Source organism: Lagopus muta, chromosome 10 (assembly GCF_023343835.1).
Source record: "Lagopus muta isolate bLagMut1 chromosome 10, bLagMut1 primary, whole genome shotgun sequence".
Taxonomy (NCBI): domain Eukaryota; kingdom Metazoa; phylum Chordata; class Aves; order Galliformes; family Phasianidae; genus Lagopus; species Lagopus muta.
The window spans coordinates 18548308-18568759 of NC_064442.1; the positions used below are offsets into that span (position 1 = coordinate 18548308).

Genomic DNA, 20452 nt, shown 5'->3' on the forward strand with positions numbered 1-20452 from the left:
GGCATAAGGATGGCAAAGCCACAGCAATTAAGCACTTATCACAGAGCTACACTCCTGCTTTTATCACAAGGTTGTGAAATCCAGGATAGCAGTCACCTCGGAGAGAAATGCTGGGAAAGGCACTACAGAGTTTACACAAAGGGGAGGGGATGGGAGGAGCCAGTCTGAAAAGCCAGCCGCCAGCTCCCCCCAACAGTTTATTAAAGCAAGAGCTCACACATCGGAGCGCAGCCACGCACGGCACCCCAGCAGCATAACCCCAGTTTAAATGGCACTTTTTGGTAAGTTAAAGGGTTTGTCAAAGCACAGCTGCGCAATAGAAGGTTAAGTTTAAATTAAACGGTACCTTCTGGTAGGCTGACTTGAAAAAGCAAAGCTGTCTAGGTGCAGTTGGTCTGCATCGCAAGGCTGGTAAGCAAAGGATCGTCACAGAATGGCCTGGGTTGGAAGGGACCTCAGGGATCATCTGGTTCCAATCCCCGTGCCACAGGTGGGGCTGCCAGCTGCTAGAGCAAGTGCTGCATCACACTGCCCAGGGCTACAGCCAACCTGGCCTTCAACACCTCCAGGAATGGGGCATCCACAGACCCTGCAGGCAGCTTGTGCCAGCCTACCTAAATCTCCCTTCCTTTAGTTTAAAACCATTCCCCTTTGTCCTATCATTGTCTACCCATATAAAAAGTTGATTTCCCTCCTGTTTATAAACTCCCTTGAAATACTGGAAGGCCAGAACAAGGTCTGCCCCCAGCCTTCTCTTTTCCAGACTGAACAAGACCAGTCTCTTCAGCCTATTTTCATGAGAGAAACCCTCAGGCCCTCAGATTATCTTCATGGCCCTCCTCTGGACACTCTCTGACAGTTATACCTCCTTGCCGTGCTGGGGGCCCCAGGCCTGGATGCAGTACTCCAGATGGGGCCTCACGAGGACAGAGCAGATGGGGACAATCTCCTCCTTCACCATGCTGGCTGTCACTCACTCTTCTGATGGAACCCAGGATACCACTGGCCTTCCAAGTTCCTAGCACACACTGCTGGCTCACATTAAATTTTTCATCAGCCAGAGCCCCTAAGTCCTTCTTGGCAGGGCTACTCTCAAGGAGTTCTTCTGTACACATATCTGGGAATGCCCCGACACACGTGCAAAACCTTGCACTTTGCTCTGTTGAACCTATTAGGTTCACAAAGGCCCACCTTCCAAGTTTATCAGGGTCCCTCTCAATGATGCCCTTCTGCTGTATCAACTGCATTACGGAAAACCCAGAGACCACACTTAGAAGCTCCTGCAGCTTCTCAGTGACACCTTTATTTCTACCAAGCACCAAAAGCATCGTAATCTGGTTTTGAGTCACACCTGCTGATATACCAAACCACAGTAACAACAAAAACAACACAGTTGATTTTTGCCCAACTCACCTCCTGAAGGGATTCCGCTCACACCTGCACTGCGGCCGCAGGGACAGCAGGCAGTAAGGACCTGCACAGCACACTGTGGCTGCCTTCAAGGAATTCCACCCCCACGTGCAAATGGAGAGACCTAAAGCCAAGCATGAATATCCTAAGTTGTATTCCAGCTTGATTAACTGCTCCTACAGGGACACCACCAAAGGCTGCATTATGGCCCTGACAAGTATAGAAACAATTAAGGAACAAGTATGGGTGCTCCGGATTCAAACTGCCCTGCTTGCATAAATCTCAAGAGTTATCAGAAAAGGTAGAAGCCTTTCTATTGTTCTCACTTCAAACCATTTGTTGATTTTGTTCAGTGGCAGGGGTCACACATTTCTGAAGAAAACAGTTTTTCAATCTTGCAGTTGCTGTCAGAAGCTCTCAACTCAAGCTACATTTCACTTTCCTTTTTTAAAACAGTGAGACACAGATGCTGGTGCCACTGGTGGTTCACTTGAATGCAGTGTGCTTTGAGGCTCAGCTCTCCACCACAATCACAGCTGGGCTGGTGAACCTCGCTCTGCAATTGGCAATATCCAAACGAGGCACTCAGTCTCACCAATAGCTGTGAGGCAGAACAGATGAAAATTATTCCTTGTTTCTCAAAGAAATATCACCACCAGCCCCATCATGCTCTCTCCTCCTCTCTGTGCACTCACCTACCATAACCAACAGCCCGTCAGCATGGAAATGGAGTGGAAAAATAACTGGCATCACAGGAACTACATGAAATTTGAACAACCAATAGGCTCCATACATTAATATATATAATTATAATGGAAACAATCAGCCAACAACCCTTCACATGGCTGCACAGACAGGGCTGACCCGAATATGGTTAAAATTGGAAAGAAAGAAAAAAAAGATCACAAAAGGTAAAAATAAGGCAAAAATCTATTTCTTGCAGATCCTTTTAATTTTAATAAATTATCAAAGGACATGGCTGAAAATGCTGAAGGAGGAGAGGTGGTACCTGACAAGCAGGAGTGCAGAAGATGAGCTGCACAGCACAGCCTCACGCTGCTATGAAGCCACAACCTGCGGTGCTGCAGCAAGGACCAGAGAGCAACAACTGGACGGAGAAAATGGAGACAGCCTGGATCTAGCATGGCCAGGCAGGAACAACTACTGTGAGAGCTTTCTTCCTTCTTTCAGACCATTGATTTCCTCAGCAAAGAGAAAAGCTTGGCAGAAATAGTAAATAAAGAAAACTGGAAAAAATAGCACTGCACGTTTCAGCTGATAGCACCATTCCCACGACTGTGCTGTACCAGAACAAGCCTTTACCTGGCACCACTCAGAAGCCAGGATGCAACAGATCCTGCTGCCATCCACCGACCCTCCAAAAGCCTCAAACTTCAAATATGAAAACCTCTATCCACATGCTGTGGCGCTGCCTTCAAGATTCTGCCTTCTTACCTTCTGTTATGTCAGACTGGACTCCCAGCACCTGAGGGCTAGAACTTGTTTGCCCTGCCAGCACCACTCACTCACACACAACAGCACAGCTGATGCTGAGCAGTAGTTCCAGCCCAGCCCCATCCCTCCTGTCGCTATGCTTTGTGACTTCCTGAATCTGCATCTTCAGGTTGCACGAAAACCACAGTAGTGGAAGGGATTACCAGAGCACTGCAGATATGTAGGCTGTTTCCACCTCTTTTCTTAGCATCCAGACATTTTCAAAAATGATCTTAACTTCAAATGAAGGGGATAATGAGGTAAAAATCCATAACAACAAAAGAAAAACTACAGAGCCGAAAATTAAGGCTCCAAAGACCTGCAGTGGGTACAAACAACTGCATGGGAAGATTTGGGTAAATAAGCTGTTTTACACTTCAAACAGAAGACAAGCCATTTCAGATTCTAGAAAAGGAAGCGACCTGGGAAAATTACGAAACAGGGCTGTCACACCCCAAATTTGCAGTACACACTGTAATGACTCCTAAAGCTAATGAAGAAAATGGGACATGCTGTTTTTAAGCAAACTCACCCTTGCAAATGGACCAGCAAAAATATTCTCCTGGGATTTCAGACAGAACCCCTACAACTGTCCTGTTACCAGAGTCAAGATGCACTGCAAAGTTGCTTCGGTTAGCGGAGCATGGCATGGCAGCGTAAGAACAATCTTTATCTGTGTTACTATCAAGACCACCAGCAAGAAGGATTAAGGCGTATCAAAAGCAATACATACAGCACAGCATCACACTTATCAGCACATATATAACTGGATTAATGGAGAAAAAGCTCCCTTAATGTGCACTAGAAAGCACACCAAGGCAGCTCCACGGCAGCCCACGCCTTCCCCAGCACAGCCACAGCACCTCAGCTCCACGCCGCCTCCCCGCAGTGTGCGTCCATCACCATTCGTTCACCTCAACATCAATTCTTCCCTGAGAAAAAGGGAGCGATGCCACCGTTAGCCACTAAATTGGCCGGAAGTCTCCACACATCAGGAGTCGGTGCAGCTGCCAAGCTTGCCTTCCACGCACCCTGTCATCACACGCTGAGCGCTCCTCCTACACAGCAGAGCTCAATACAGGTTTCTCCAGGAAGGATGTAACTAACTGTTGGTATGGGGATGATTTGGACAGCCCTGACCTCACAGAACCGCAGCACAGCCACAGGCACATGGCAGAGTCAGACCGACACCTGGAACAGGACACAACGTGAGGTAATCATCAGTGGGTCCAAGATCTGCCAGGCCTCCATGCCTCCCTGGAAATGGAAGCACCCTCCTGTACTTTTACGTTTCTTTTCCTGAAGGTAATATGTTGTAAGATGAGACTTAGAGGTTTATTCTCCCCTGGGAGCTAAGCAAATGGGATTTCAACAGGAGGGTGAAAAAAAACAAAAACAAAAACACACCATGAAAACTAAAGGTAAGCTGAAAATTCATGATCAATTTAGGGGTGAACTTTTAAGAAATATTTTTTTAGAAAATTCAATTAAAACTAAACTACATTTTCCAACAAGATCACAGTCTATAGATCAGCAGTGGATGCGATACAGCACAGAGCTCTTCAGAGCAGCGTGCAACAGAAGACACGTCAGGTTTTGTTCCCAGTGCTCTCCACAGCCAACCTCTAAGCCCAGCTGAGCCCAGGCACCCTGTGTCCCCTCCTTCTGACACCAGCGTTCAGCAGCCATGTGGTGCAGCAGTGGAACCAATCCCATTCCCTACGTCCTCCACAAAGGCTCGTGAAAGCAAACAGAAGGGCAGAAAGGCAGCAAGAAAGGCTGAACCTAAACACATGAAAATAGGATTAACATTTGGCAATGACTTCCCATGTGCTGTGCTTTTCATCTGCCCTGGCAGATCTCTAATAAAGGGTTCACAAACTGATAACAAAGCCCTTGAGCTTTCTGCACTGTGAGTCCTGACAGTCCAAGCCCAAAAATGCCAGCTCCAGCAGCACAGGAGCACGCAGCCACCTGCACAGGTGTCCCACCTCATCACTAACAGCATCCCTGGATGCAGCTCTGCTTTATCAACAGTTCTCTTATACTTCCTTCTTCGCCTGTTTTCAAACAGGAACATTTGGCTTTATAAATTGCTTTTGGAAATACTTCATTTTCTCATTAAAACCCATGCTTCTTTCCACATCTGCTACGTACAACACTGCAACAACCATCAGTTCCCAACAATTATTTTATTTTTAATCCACCTGACTGCAACCCCTTAGCACATACGAAGCAGATTACGCTTCTCAATACACACCCGAGAGATTTTAAAACTCATGACAGGTCTAATGACTTAAATGACTTTCGGCAGCCTGTGCTACTTTTAGAACCCGTGTCCCAGTGCCTCTATTTGTGGCTCTCTCTCTCGCTACAGTTACATTATAAGGTTTCAATGCCTAAACCCCAGAGCAGCTTTAAGAGGAGCCGTTCAGGTTCATTAACTACAGAAGAAAACTGAGTAAGACGAAGTTCACACGGCAGGGCCTGAGTGCACCCCAGTCCGGGGGGAATCATGCTGCTGGAACATTTAACGAGAGCTATGAGCTGAGAAGGAGCTGGAAGCTGCCAGCAGCCCTGAAGCAGGCGGCAGTGGTGTCAGTAACAGGGAGGTGCCTCTGTCAAAAGGCAGATTAAAGAAAAATCAGTGGGGCCAAAACAATGAGATGCAGCTCCTACACCCAAGACGCTGCAGTGGAAGTGCTCTGAAATCAAGATAACAATAGAGCACGTACTCATGGAGTCAAATAAAAGTCAAGACAAACGTGGGATATCTTAGCAAAGAAAATCCTAAATAAGTTCCACAGCAATGCACTCACTGTTTCCTGGTCGTCAACTGTAGGCAGAACATGAGATGCACCAAAGGTGTAGCAAAGGAGATTATCTCTTCAAAACAACACAAAGTCTACGTTAAATATTTTAATTGGCACAAAACCCCACTTAAAACTACACTGGTACGTACTATTGCACACAGCACGCATTCTAGCAGCGTCCCATTCTTCACCTCCAGGTCAACATCAACATTAGACACATGTCAAAAAATGTTAAAAGCGCATCAAACAGGATAAATTTATCTAAGTGTAGCAATAATGGAAGACAACCAAGCTGGCTGCTGACATGCACTTCGACCAACTGTCAGCGAACGTGACAGCTTCAAGACATGCACAGAAGACAAGAAGTAAAAACAAAGGTGAAATACTGAGCTCCCACGTATCTGTAGAGCCAGAAAGCCTGAATCAAAACTGAGAACACATTTGTATTTCTAAACAAAAGATAGAAATACAGGAGTATGCGGCTGAGAAAGCTCAACAGAGAGATATCCAGTGAATGGAAACCCTAGCCTTCTGGAACCCAAAAGGATATGAAGTGTACAGACAGAAGGCTAGGAGAGATGAGGTGAAAATTTAAGGGAGTAGGAGGCAGAAGTACAGAAATCCATGCATCGCTCCCCCATCAGACCAAAGAGCAAAAGAAATCCAAGAAAGCACAGCTAAGGCACTCCTTAGTATCACTCATCCATCACCACAAAATAAAACCACAACTTCTTCAAGCAGGTGAAGCAGTGGGTAACTGAGTCACAGAGCGGCTCTTCCGCATTTAGAAGACCTCTGGTCAAAGCTATATGACAAGAGGATGTTTATTAGTTGAGATTATAAAGTTGCTATGCCTGAATCATTCAGACTCGAGGTGATTAGAAAGAAGTCTCTCATCTGAGCTAACACGTACCCCAGTGCGCTCCAGTCCACAGGTCAGAACCTGCCAATGAAGAATCCCAGCCAAAGCAGAGCAAGTGGATTTCTTCAGTGGTATCTGCTGTCAGTCAGCTGCACAAACTCCTTCGTGGCAAAGAAAACTCACCGCCAGTGCATGCAGAGTGGTGCATTCTGAAGGGAAAAGCTCTCTCTACCATGAAATTCACCATCTCTAGATCAACTTCACAACTGGAGAGAAAATCTTACTTAGAATACCAGAATGCCCAAGGAACAGGAGGAATAAGTATGGTCACATCATAAATAACACCATGCTGTTGCCTCAAAACACTGCACTCAGTCTTGCTCGCCTCCTAGCAAGAAACTGAAGTCGAACCAGGAAAGCTCAAAGCCTGGCAGTGAGAAGTGGAAGATGCTGTAAGAACAGGTGTGTTTAGATGGGGAGGCTGTGTGGACATGGGAATGAGTGGCATAAAACCCAAGAAACTTCCAGCCACCTCCTCCTGACACGAGTTCCCATCCCACACAGCACTTAGAGAAACCAGAGAGCAAACACAGGCTGTTCCCATGATAATGGAACTCCTTTTTACGACAGGAGCTTTCTCTATCAGTATTAAAAGCAAATAAGATTTGTATCAGGCCTGACCCAAAGGAACGGTGATGGGGAAGAGCCCAGAGATGTGACCCTGGCCTGCAGGGCCCACGGTGCCCCTGAGCTGGAGGGCCCTCCTTCCCTCCCCCCGGTCAGGGCAGGTTTACCAATGATAAAAAAGGCTTACCACAGACTGATGGTCTGTTTGTCTCGTAAAATTAAGATGCTGTCTTTAGCATGAATACTAAATGGTGAAAAGCACTCAGAATTAAATACAGCATATAAAGCTGGGGTTTCAGATTTCCAACAGCAGCCTGCAACAATACACTTACAAATTGGGCTCACTTATTTATACGGAATTAATCAGGATTACCACTTTCATCTTTGCAATTTAACTGAAGAACTAAATCAATAGCACCCAATCAGTAAAATATTACTGTTGTTTCCACAGTGCTGAGGCGTTTTTTCTATTAAGAACTCTTTAAAAAAAAAAAATTATTTAATTATTATTTTTTAAAAGATCAATATCCTCAGAGCATCAATGCAACCACTCAAGGAGCAGAGACCTGCATCAGCACCACAACCTGAGTGAGGCATCTCCCCCAGCAAACACACCACTACCTGCATCCACTGCCTGCATCCCCAAATACAGCAGGAGGATTTGTTCTTTTTCAGGGGTTGAACTCCCACTTCTTAATATTCATAGGAAAGCAAATAAATCCACTCTGTAACCAGCATTTAAGTTCAACACACAAGGAGCTGCAATCTTGGCCCTGCAGCTGGCTGAATTCTAATCCTGCAAGCCCGACACCAGTAACAACAGCCTCACGGGGTGAATGGAAGCAGAGTGCCTCCCTCCCACTCATTGGCACCTGGAAGCTGTGGCAGATCCTGCACAGGGAAGGAGCACTGCCAGCCATCAGCAGGAACCTCAGGTGTACCTCCTCCTTGCTGATGCAAAGTGAGCTCAAACACACTGGCTGTATTCTATGCAGGAGCTACAGATGGTGCAAAAATGTGCTTTTACTCTTCCACAGTTCCTCCAGCTGATGCTGCACAAGTTACATGCTTCTAGGGCTTTTCATCACGACAAACACAACGCACACTGCAAAAGGCATCTCCAGCCCGGGCACTCACAGCTGCAGACCAGGCACCAACACACTACAAAGCCCTCAGCAAGGCGGCTGGAGTCACACAGCAGTTCTCACTCACAAGGCACAGGCTGCAGGGTCAGCAGCCCTTTCTCATTTGCCTATTTATACACACATGTAATCAGCAGTGTTGGGGCACTCGTATCTCAGCAGTACTAGCAACCAAACTGCTCATATCAGATGGCACGCAACAGCCAGCACACACCAGCCTGGTATACACATGATGGGGACATCAGCTGGAGATCTGTGCTGCAGGGACGTAACTGAAACCTGCCTATCTGTGCTCAGTTTTTAGCTCATTTAGAAATCATCAAATGCATGAAGAACAAAAAGAAATCCCAACTTTACATTCCTCAGGCACCCAGCAAACCTCTGCTTCTGTGTCATTCAGCTCCCACACACCGTGGCAGCCCTCACAGCAGTACACGTGGCACAAGGAGCTGCAGCCAACATGTTGCTGAGCACCTGTTATGCTCCAGGAGTCCAGCACACCTCTGGTTCCCACTGCTTCCAGCTGGGCACTTCCCAAACCACCAGTTTATCCCTAACAACAAGGCATGCTCCGGTGCCAAGGACTTCACCAACCCCAGCGAGAGACGGAACAAATTTCCTGCTTCTGAACAATCTCACCTGCGATCTTAATGCTGTACCCGGTTTATCACAGCTTTTCTATTAATAATTAAAATCGACACCAATTTCGGTTTTATTCTGAATGTAATCCTGTTTAGATCAAAGTTTCCACATTTATCTCAAGTATGTTTCAAAGTAACACGAGGCAGGCACCGAAGCTCACTCCTTGCTTCTACTCTGGTTGGGCTTTATCCCCTCAGCTAAGTGAAATGCTGTCCTACCTCTGAAACAAGCAGCTCACTTCACCTCACACACAAAGCAACCAGATCGATTGTGACACAGGCTCATGTTTCCAGATACTCGAAAAAAATGCTTTAAGTTACACATTTTTCTTCCTAAAATAATTCTGCTACACTCCTTTCTTCTTCAGAGAGCAATTACTGCCTATTTATAGATGGAATCAAATGTCACTGAAACATTCACTGCTATGAAGAACGTGGCCTTCCAGACCTCCAACTTCTGCTCTTTTGTATCTTTTTATCAACCCCAGAAGGCTCAGAAACAGAACACTATTCCTTCTGGACACAAAACACTTCAGTCTTGTGATGCAGAGGCACACATCTACCTTTCATCAAGGCCAAACCACGCGGTCCTCTGTCTCGTCATGTGCACTGATGGGCCACAACCAACAACGGGACCACCACCCCCACACCCAGAACACACTGATGGGGTGCACAGCACTGCCACCCCACATCTACCACACAAAAACAAGGGCACAGCACTGTCATGCCTAGAACACAACAATGGGAAGCGTGGGAGCAGCATTCCTGCACCCAGAACACAGCAACAGGGAGCAGAAGACCACCATGCCTAGAACACATCAACAGGAGCACAGCATCGTCATCCCCACGCCTAGAACACATCAACAGGAGGGCAGCACTGCCACCCCAGTGTCTAAATGACAACAGAGAGGACCTCTGTGCACGATGTGGAGCATTTGTATCTGATTCCCTCTACCACCAGCACGGAGGGATTTGAATGCGCTTCTCCCGCTTGCCAAATATGAATGTATGTGGAACATCTCTTATTTAAGAAAAAAACCTACTACAGATCAGATGGGAGCAAGCATGATGAAGTTCTGCTGTGCAAGAAGCATCTCACCTCCTCATGGAGACAAAGAACCAAGGCTGTCCTTCACGGACTCCCCTCTCAGGGAGCAATGGACTTCCCCCTCAGAGGAAACCCTGACTCCTATCCTTGTGTGGGTGGGATGGGGCAGCACATGGCTGCAGTGCAGGAACATGCTCCACAAGATGAAGAGAGGAGGCAATGAGGTGCACTGAACTTCCAGTGCCGTCACACTGCTGCTTCCAAACTCTCGCTCTGACACACGTAGCCTCAATGAATATTTTGCGTATTTCTGTGCACTGCTGGCTTAACTCATCCCTTTGGTGTTATGGCTATGTCTTCACCTGCCCTTTTGATGGCTTCAAACCATAAAGGATGTTATTTCATGCAGCTGAGAGCACTCAATATGACTACATCGCTACAGCAAGCTGCCAGCAGAGCAGCAAACACCCAAACAGAACTGCACATGAAAACAGTAACTATTACAGAGATACAAAGATGTTTGTATCTAATCCTTGATTTCTCAAAAGGGAAAAGAAAAAAAACCAGCAATCTTCAGAGGTGGAATCCACAGAGCTCGTGCAACGGCACAGGTTAAGGCAACGCGTTCCCCGCCACAGGATGACATCAGGAGGACCGGCTCTGCCCAGCGCGATGCCAACAGGACAGCGGCACCACTACCTGCCGGCTCCCGGCTCCCCCCGGAAACGCCAGGACCCAACGGGGGGCCGCTTCGAAATAAAATCCAGAACTCCACACGCGAGATCCTTTTTAAGCTCCGCCGACGAGGAACGCCAAAGTTTTTTCCAAGCCGTCATTTGATTATAACGCTGCCGCAAAACTACGGCGCGGCTCCGACCCAACTCCCTTCACCAAGGCCCATCGGAGGGCCGCCCGCTACGCGCCATCCGGACGGGATGACGGCCGCCAAAGCCCGGAGAGCCGCGGCACGGCGCAGAGAGGCGCGCAGTGCGGCCGGCCCCGATCAGCGCTCAGCGCCCCTCTCAGCGCCCAGCGCCCCCCGCCGCAGGTGGCCCCGACCCCCGCCCGGTCCCAGGTGCGCCCCGCGGAGCTGCGCAGTGGCCTCCACCAGCCCCGTCCGGCTCGGACAAGTGCGGCGGGAGAACAGAGGGAAAAAAAATAATAATAGTTAAAAAAAAAAAATAATAACCACAAACACGCACGAAAAAAATAGATTCCAAATCACAGAATGGGAAATAAAAGCAGCCCGGGGCGGGGCGCTCTGCCCCCGCCGCCCCCCACCGCCGCCCCCCGCTCCCTCCGCCGCTCCCCGTACCTGTCAGGGGGTTCCGGGGGCCGCTCCGCGCGGCGGCGGCCGAGGGCTGCGGCTGCCCGAGGAGCAGCGCCAGCCAGAGGGAGCCGAGCAGCCGCCGCGCTCGCCCCGCCGCCATCGCTCCGCGCCCCGCGCCCCGCAGCCGCGCTCCCAGCGCCGGCCCCTCCTCCCCGGGGGGCTCCTCCTGCCGCCGGCCCGCTCCTCGCTCCCCGCTCTCAGGCCCCGCGCCTCTCCGAGCGGACGGCAGGAAGACAGGCTGCAGTAGGCTCACTCCATCGCGGGCCGGTCCGCGGTCCCAATCCCGGCGCCGCGCTCCGCGGCTCCCTCACACGGAGCCGAGGGGCCGCCCGCCCCGCCCCTCCCTTACTCCCGCCCCCGGCCCGCCCCGCCCCGCCCTCCCCCTCCCGTCCGCGCATGCGCCCCCGCTGAGGCGTCACCGCCCCCCGGCCCCGCAGCCCCCCCTCAGCGCCAGGTGTGCGCGCGCCCGCCCGCCCACCACAGCGCCTGCGCGGGACGCCGTGCCGCCCCGCCCTCAATCCCGCCCCGATCCCCACCTAAAACCGGCACGGTCGCGCTCTCTTTCTTAGAGGGTAGCCCTGCGATAGGCAGCGCTACTGGGGCGCTGTGATAGTGCAACGCTGCTCGCGGGGTGCATCTTTCCATAAAGCGGCCGTCCCGCACTAAAAACCCACATCTTTTTGTCCAGCGTTCTGTCAGGATGTGGGTTTGTCCTCCGCTGGCAGCATCCTGGAGCGTTCCAGCCGCGGGTTGTCTCCTCCTGAGGAGGTTTGGTTGTGGCTCAGACTGAAGAACGGGTGGGGCTGGAGGCGTCGCCGTGATGGTTAGCGGTTCCCATCGTGAAATCCCATCTTCAGTCACCATTATTAGCACCAGACAGTTGTTGTGCTGAGAGCACCCAAAGTTCATACCTTGGGTTATGCTTCAGAACTGCCGTCATCCCTTCTGTCAAGCCAGAGGAAAAGGTTATTTGGGCCTACAAAGCACAAGGGTCACCTTGTGAGAGACGTTTCCTCACAGCTCTGTAGAAAAACCTACTGAGCACGCTGCTGTTGCTTGTGGGGTTCACCAGTGCCATCCTGCAGCGGTTTCACGCTTGCAGAGTAGTCACAGCCCCAGGGAGCAGAGCCAGACCTGCCGTTCCAGTTCCCTGCTGCCCGGCTCCATGCCAAGTCTGAGTGCACCCAGGCTGAGCAGGGAACCCGTCCTTCTGGTCCTCTCCCTGCTTCCAGCAATGCGAGTGGGGATCTCCTGCTGTGATCCCTGCTCCTGCCGGACGTGCGGTGGGACGAGAAGTGGGTCGGGGAAGTTGGCAGGCACAAAGGGCCTGGAGAAAGACAGGATCTCCAGGGCAATGGGAAGGAGTTGGGCTGGAGAGGGGCTCTGTCTGCAGGGAGGGATGAAGCACGTGCACAAGCCTGGAACCAGCCTGCTGGGAGAAGAGTCAGAAACAGAAGAGGAGCAGGAGAAAAATGGGAATGAAGACCATCTGGAAAACTGTCACATCTACTGGCAGCAAGAGTCTGAGATGCACTGGGAGCATTCATCACCCTCTTACAGTGCTGGACTGTGTGCAGGAGAGCCAAGCTATTTTTTTCCACTTTCAGAGCAAATTTCCACATTGCTGATGGCCTACATAGATACCAGTTTAACATGGATTACATTGCTGTGGTTTTGTTTTGTTTTTAAGGTTGCCTCTATACGAGAGAGAAACAGACATGGCAAACTACATTAAAGCAACATTAGTTAGGCTACAAAACACTCCCAAGTTATGAAATACCAGAATAAATGTTGCCAGCGCAAACAGATAGGCCTGGCTCTGATGCTGAATCAAGGTGAAGGAACAAAAGTAAAAGCCCAAATAACTTAATTTCCTATAAAAATTAGATGTAGGTATTTTATGTACCTTGCAGGGGACTGCAGGAAAAGCAAGCACCGTGCTGTGGCTCCGGTGGGTGCTGCTCCAGGAAAGCGCTGCAGCCTCAGGATGGTGCCCCAGACAGAGGTTTGCTATGCAATAGTTGTGCAGCCTGCAAGGCCTAGGGCCTGGTTTGGCATTCTTATTGAAGTCTTATCTGCAGAAGTGAAGAACTCTAACAGATAGAACTGGTGGTAAATGAGAATTTATTCAACTTTGTCTAAGTTTTATTCAGCTTTGCCACGTTGTATTTTCTGACAGAATCAGGCCATGAGTATTTCTAATTGGATAGCTAAAATTAAAAGATATTTTTTACTGTTCCATCTGTATGCCTAGATTCTTCATCTGTAAAACATGGGTGATACCAGTTCTTGCAACAGCGTTGAGAAAATGAATTAGAATTTGTGAAGCACTTGGATACCATAGTGATGAGCACCACACAGAAACCCAGGAGGAAATGAATAAATCTGTCTTCAGAACAATATTTGAATAGCGTGCAGTAAATAAAGCATGGGCCACATAGTGAACAGCAAGGAGAAAATAAAATTATTACTTAGTGAGCACAGTCTATTCTGCACAATGAGCAAGGCTGGGAACCTGTCGAAAGAACAGCGTGTGATCTAATTACAATTAAATAGTGCATCATAATGCAAATACACAAAAGGCAACAAATCACAGTTGCATAGGCCACCATAACATTGGCACTTCTTAACTTTGAAACTCTTGGATTTAAGGAGCAAAAAACATCTCTAGGCTGCAGATGTGTAATATCTACGCATAAACAACTCCCTTCTTTGGTAACAGTGGAAGAAAGTTTTTTTTACCTCACCTGCCTCAGCTAGTTCTAAACTGTAGAGTGGAAAATGTATTTCTCCTCTTGGAGATATCTAAGCCTTATAACCAAGATTTAATGCTGTCACTCAAACGTTGACACTGCGCTCGTGTGTGATCAACAGAGACAGAGAGTACTCTCCAGAGGGAGATCTGGAGGAAGACCTTAATTTCAGTGATTAAATTTCTTTCTTTTGCTTGAGGTTTTTCCTCGTTTAAAGCCAAGCTACTGTTTTTTGGTGCAGAAATAAGGTTACAGAACAAAGACAGTTTCTCTGACCTTTTGTGACTCCCTGAGGCTAGCACTGAACCTTTCTGACTCCCGGTGAGATCTGGAAGCACTCTCAAGCTGCTGTGAGTTGCACTGTGCTGGCTGTTACCAACAAGAAGAGCAATAAAATTAAAATTCAGTGGTTCAGCTGCACTCTACATTACGTCCGCCTCTCTGGACATAATCTCTCTATTGCTACGCAGGACTTGAGTTAGCACAGAATTGTAATCCTGATTAAGAGAATTTCCCATTACTGGACATCCTCAAGCAGCTGGAAGAGGTAATTTTGGGGTAAGAAGGAACTGCAGCGTAAATAAGGACCTGGCTCATTAAGTTTAAGACTTACATCTGTGAGATACTCACCCTAAGATTAATCTGCTGTGCTGCATCCCTTGGGTAGGAGTTACAACCACAGACTTTTGGCAAACAGTTTGATTGTGCCTGCATAGCTTGCCGTACTGATCACTGCAGAGTCTAGCACGATGGGCTCTCTTTCATTGTTCAACAGGGACTAGATATTTTTTTTCTGTTTTTCATATTTATTGTTCACAGATGTGGTTTTGCAAGCTGCTCCAAGGTTAGAAGTCATACTCCTGACACTGCAGAGCAAATTCTAGGTTAGTAGGCTGTTTGCCAGAAGGCCTCTAACTCTAGCACATATTAACGTCGTTCCTGATGTCAACGGCCAGATAATTCCAGCTCCTCACTGGAGGGGGTCACAAATGGAGGCAAACATTCCATAGTCACCACGATCAGTTGTTTCCCAGAAGTCTGGAAGGAAGAGTGAACTCCTTTGCTTGACTTGGTGTTTAATAGAGTCCGAAATGGGAGCGGAGCAGCTGGTGTGAAATGCTTTTAATGGCTTGGTCTGCTAAGGAGCTGTTGAGATCTAATCCTATGTTTGTTTACTCAGGGATTTCAGGTGCAGATAGAGGAAACCAAGAATCCAAAATGCAAGGCTTACTGAATCCAATCCACACTGTAGAGCACAATTTCTTGGTTATCAGAATTGCATAATGATGTGGGATGCGGCTGTCTGGGCGCTCAGAGGCAGAGAAATGCAGGTAACACCAGAGGCAAAGCCAAGCATTAAGTGCAATCAAGGGGAGTTCTGCCATCTGCTTAACCAGAGCAAGATTCATCTCTGGAAGCCTGCCATGGGATGACCCTGCACCACAGGCATTCACTGTGTCATCAGTTGCACACAGTTCAGTACTGTTCTCTCTGTTTTGGTGACTGTCATAGGATTTTTTTCTTTAAGTGAGACCTTTAATGGGGCCACGCTGCTAACCGATCCCCATTTTTCTTCCCTGTTGGCAACACCCTCACTTTTCCAGGCCTCCCCCTTCTCACTGAGGTTCTGTATTGCATTTTTGGACTGAAAGACTCTTTCTGTGCCCAAAAAGAGGAGAGACAGAGGGTCCATGCCCCCTCATGTGAACAGGATCAGCCTCCTCTGCAGCTTAAAAACCACATAAGCCAGGCAAGGATTCCAGGTGGTGTTTATCCCAAAGCATTTCCAACAATCCCACAAGAATGTTAATTACTGACACCAACAATCTTGTTCTCATTCATATAATGGGAGTGCCTAAAGGTCTTACCTGAGGTTGGTCCTATTGTATTAGGCACTGTACAACCACTCAGTAAAAGCAAGCCCTTTCCTCAGAGAAGGCAGAAGGAAAAACGAACCAAGGAAAGGTACAATTGATAACTTCAGCCCCTGTACGTCTCTAGTGCTGTTGGAGGTCACTCACAGATGGCTTCTATCTCACTTTCCTACTCTAGATATTTAAAACTGGAGAGATATATGTATACATAATGATTCCAGGAGCCCCTGTTGTGAATACTGACTGAAGTATTTCTATTTGAAATTGCAAAAACTGAAGTCAGAGAAGTCACGGAAACTTGTGGCAGCACTGTAAAGATGAACAAAATTACTTCAGTCGGGTAATTTAAGAGTTCAGAAACAATGGCACACGTCATTAGTAAGATGTAGTGAAGGCTGGGATGATGATCTGCAGAAACAGGGAAGAATACTGACATTAGATTATAGATGTGGACCGGGACAGAGTTCAGCTGTAGTGCGACTGATTTGTCCATAGCTTCTCAGGTATCCCTTTCAAGCCAGAGTTTTAGGTCTGCTTCCTGCAACTGGAATGCTACTCCGAATCTCATCACCCTTGCAAACACTGTGAAGGAATTTCTATAAAACGTAATGGATTCTTCATGGAAGAGATACTGGATTTGTTTATTTTTCCTGGAGGAATGGAGGCCAAGAAAGGCAGGGAGCCGTGCTGCTGCTGCAAAAGTCCAGAGGAGTGCATGGTTATGGAGCTCGGAGAGGATAGTGAGGAAGTCTCCTTGCAGAGGGTAGCAGCAGTGATTCAGCCCTGTTTTGCTAAGGAGAGAAACAAGCTTCTGTTCCCAGCAGCTTCTAGTTTGAAAGCAGAGCTACGCCTTGAATCATTCGGCATAAATTTTATTGTAAAATCATTTCTAACCTCTTGCAAATTTTGTGCATCTCCAAAATCAGCACAAGTTTGCTAGCGTTTCTTCCTGGTTCACAGAAGTTCAGCTCCTCACCCCCATCAGTGCTCTCTGACTCTCTTGGACGCAGGACTGAGCAACCTGGAGAAAGAAGGGGCAGTTTTAAAAACAAGAATGCATTTCACACAGAGGAGTGGTAGCACACTGACAGCTCTAGCAGATAAAACGTGGGCAGCCTTCAAATAGGTAAAGTGTTCGACTCGCTAAGGCTGTCAATCTGGCACTTTTCACACACATTAATTTTACTTTCTTTTTTTGCTTAAACATCCCTTCGGGGCAACAGCTCTGGAAAAACACCACCATCCTGCCACCTCTCCATGCTCCTCCCAGGAGACCGGTGATGAAAGCCAGGAGAGCAAAACATGCAACTCTGATGGGATATGAAATGTGGGTGATCCTGCCACAAACTGCTGCATCTTCCTGACAGTCATGCTGCACATTAAGCACATCAGGATCTATATGTCTGCTGTCACAATGTGGTTTTATCACATATTTTTATTTCCTTAGCACCTGAATGGCAGCTTTAGAAATCAAATTACAGTCTGAGTGCTACAGGCTGCAGCCCCCTGACTGAGCCAGTAAATCAGACTAATTGAAACAACAAATAAGCCCAAATAGCAGTTCCTTAGGAAAACGTTGCCCTTACAACACGCTGCTTTTACTCCTAACTTAACTTGACTGGACTTATTGACTAGCTGGTATTTCTGCTACTGCATTTGAAGTCTATCGATTCTTAGAAATATGAAATGAGTTTCAAAGAGGTCAGAATGTGACTTTGTGTCCAAGAGAGACACAAAGACATTCAGAAACACTAAAGGGAGCAGTGGGAACTACAGAGACCTAAATGAGGTTTCTGGTTCGCACCAACAGAGATCAGTGGCTTTGGAAGGTCGCTGCCCATTGGCAGCCACGTGCCTCACCCAAAAAGAGGACAGGGGCTGAACCACTTCCCAGCAAACCGGTGCCACACTGCAAGAAAATGCTGCCCAGGCTGTCGTTCCAACTACCACCCCTCCACTAACACACATTTTTGGGAAGATGCTCTGAGGACCCAAGGTTGAAACAGCGTGTTCTCCTCCAGTGCAGGGCGAGGTACGTGCTGGCAGGGAAATCTGGAGGGAAAATGCTCAAAACAGGATAGAATTTGCAGAAAAGCAGGATGCCTACACACTCCCAAAGGCACTGAGCTAAAACGGATCGTTACCAAAGACTGGAGAGAATTTAAAAGTTTGGAATAAACTTACATTGCCAAAAAAGGAGAATTAGTAGAGAAAGAGGCTGAGGATATCAGAAGTAGCCTTCATTTCTGAAAGTACAGAAGTGGATGTATTCAGTGAGAAGCGATTTCTCAAAATGATTTGCATTCCATGTTGAAAAATCTTCGTTGAGGGCTGAAAAGAATTTGAGGTTTATGTCTGTATCGTCTGGAATGAACATTTACATTCTATGAAGAAGAGAAACTGTATTTTTCAGATGTGAGCCCTCTGAGGCAGGTAACAAATAAGATATATTTGACAAAGGAAGAAAAGCTTTCCCACAAATCTGCTGTTTTTCTAGCCCCCAAATGGCTGCAATCTGCCTTCAAAGCCCTCTTTCAGGCTGATGCTTGCTTCATGATCTGTTAGCTTTGTCTAAACCACTCTTTCTAATGGTAGTCCAGCTTTTTCCTTCTGACCTCTGCTGCACTCACCAGGTATCAGGCAACAGTCATCTGGTCCTTCTGGCATTGTTGTCACCATATCTGCGTGAGCCACTACCTCTCCTGCTGCCAGGTCATTCTAGGAAGTACTTGGAGAAAAGACAGCATAGGGAAGACAACGTCTAGGATTACTGACATGTTTCTGATGTTTACTGCTACTACTGCTGTTAATGTGTGTTCTTACTGAAGAGCAGAACTCACGTACTGTGCTCAGCTTACAAAATCTTGCATCTCACCTAAAAATAACAGTAATTACGTCCATACTAGAAGGACTAAGCACAGAAAGCTCTATGATTCTTTAACCTGAATAATGTATTTGCAAAGTTGAAAAGCAAATTGAACTCAGGTAAGCGATCAGATCTGACTGGGTTTGAGAACAAACCGCTCAGTAGCAGATTTCTGACTCACAACGTGGGCATCAGTAAGTCCCACAATGGGTCTGTTGAACCACAGCAGCTGACTTGAAGGCCACTTTTTAAGGGGTCTGAGGTCAGCAAACCAACCTTTTAAAAACATACTGGAAAGTCACCAGCTCCCTACTATTGCTGACCGGGAGAAGGCAAAAGTCTGCAATGGAAGGGAGTAGGGCAGAGGTCTGCAGTGCTCAGAAGCAAAGAACGCACGCGGCGGAATAGAACAGCGGAGTGAGCAACAAAAAGCAGTTCCACCTTTGGAAAAAGAGGTGGGATGACACCAAGGTGATGACAGGTGACGACACCAGCAATATGCAAACGCCAACACAGCGCAGACCAAATCCCCACTCACAGTACTTCAAGGTCCCGAAGCGGGCAGGGTGACGCTGTAGCAGAACGTGAACAAACCACAGCCTGAAAGATGAAGGGAAATTCAGTAACTGGAAGTTGTGCACCAACGAGGAGCAGCGCTAATTAGCTCCAAAGGCTACGAGCAGTCTCTTGAAAATGGGCAGAAGTGAGTGCAGTGCTTCAAGTCAGTGCTCACAGTGACCTTCTTTCCAACCAAAGGATTTTGCTGTTAAATGCGTGGGGAACCAACAGACAGCAAAAGAGATGGCCTGAAATATTAGCAGCCTCTACAGCTGTGCTGAAAAGCCTTTTCACATTAGAAAAATACCTTCACCGGAGCACCTGAACAATAGTGAGGATTTAAAAAAAATGGGGAAGTCTGCACAGGGTGCTGAGTAAAGCTGAACAGAGCTCTCCTATCGTAAAGCTCATCTCCTACATAAAATTCTTGTGTGAAATACAGCAGACATTAGAGGAAGGGGTGAAAAGGCTCACAGCTCTGTGAAAGATAAGAGGAAATGCAGAACTGACAGCTAGTGGACACTCATGGGTCACCAGAGAAAGGGGAAAAATATAACCCTTTGTGATTACAGTCGAGCACAAATAAATACATAGGAAAAAGAAAAACATTTTCTGTTTCCTGTAAAGAGTAAAGTTGGGGGGAAGTGGACTATGCCAAATATTTCTCTCTGCTGGAGGCATCAGCGGGGTTCTGACAGACACGTTAGGAAAACAGAGCACACGTTTGTGCATATTCAATAGCCCCTATGGGAGACATAATTTTCTCAGGCAGCCATTTGGGTTGTGTTTGGCACTTGAACTGTTTCATGGGCTTTGATAGCTTAGGATCTGCGTAGGTGATGTTTTGTTCTGCGGGAGGAGAGCAGAAGCACATGACCAAAGGCTCAGATCAGCTTCTGAAAGACCCAGACCAGTAGAGCTCAACCAACAAAACTCCTTTGTAATGGAAATGCCATACCTAGGCATGAAATTAGAAAAGCAGTGTGTACAAGGAGATTACAATGAGATTGAAGTCATCCCCAGTATTCCTGCCC

At 47.6% G+C, this 20452-nt stretch overlaps 1 protein-coding gene and 1 long non-coding RNA gene across 5 annotated transcripts in view; both read right to left on the reverse strand.

The window, feature by feature from the left end:
• NEO1 (neogenin 1) overlaps positions 1-11567 on the reverse strand; it is a 178940-nt gene extending 167373 nt beyond the window's left edge. For 2 of the 3 annotated variants that reach the window (XM_048956121.1, XM_048956119.1), the window contains exon 1: positions 11353-11567. In XM_048956121.1, the coding sequence (XP_048812078.1) occupies positions 11353-11467 (115 nt within the window). In that variant the 5' untranslated portion in view covers positions 11468-11567. The remainder of the gene's footprint in view (positions 1-11352) is intronic. The other variant, XM_048956120.1, reaches the window with a different exon arrangement.
• Positions 11568-11916: 349 nt separating this feature from the next.
• The window catches only part of LOC125698172 (uncharacterized), a 39880-nt gene continuing 31344 nt past the window's right edge, over positions 11917-20452 (reverse strand). For both annotated transcript variants that reach the window (XR_007379099.1, XR_007379098.1), the window contains one exon: positions 11917-17015. This is a non-coding gene — a long non-coding RNA (uncharacterized LOC125698172). The remainder of the gene's footprint in view (positions 17016-20452) is intronic.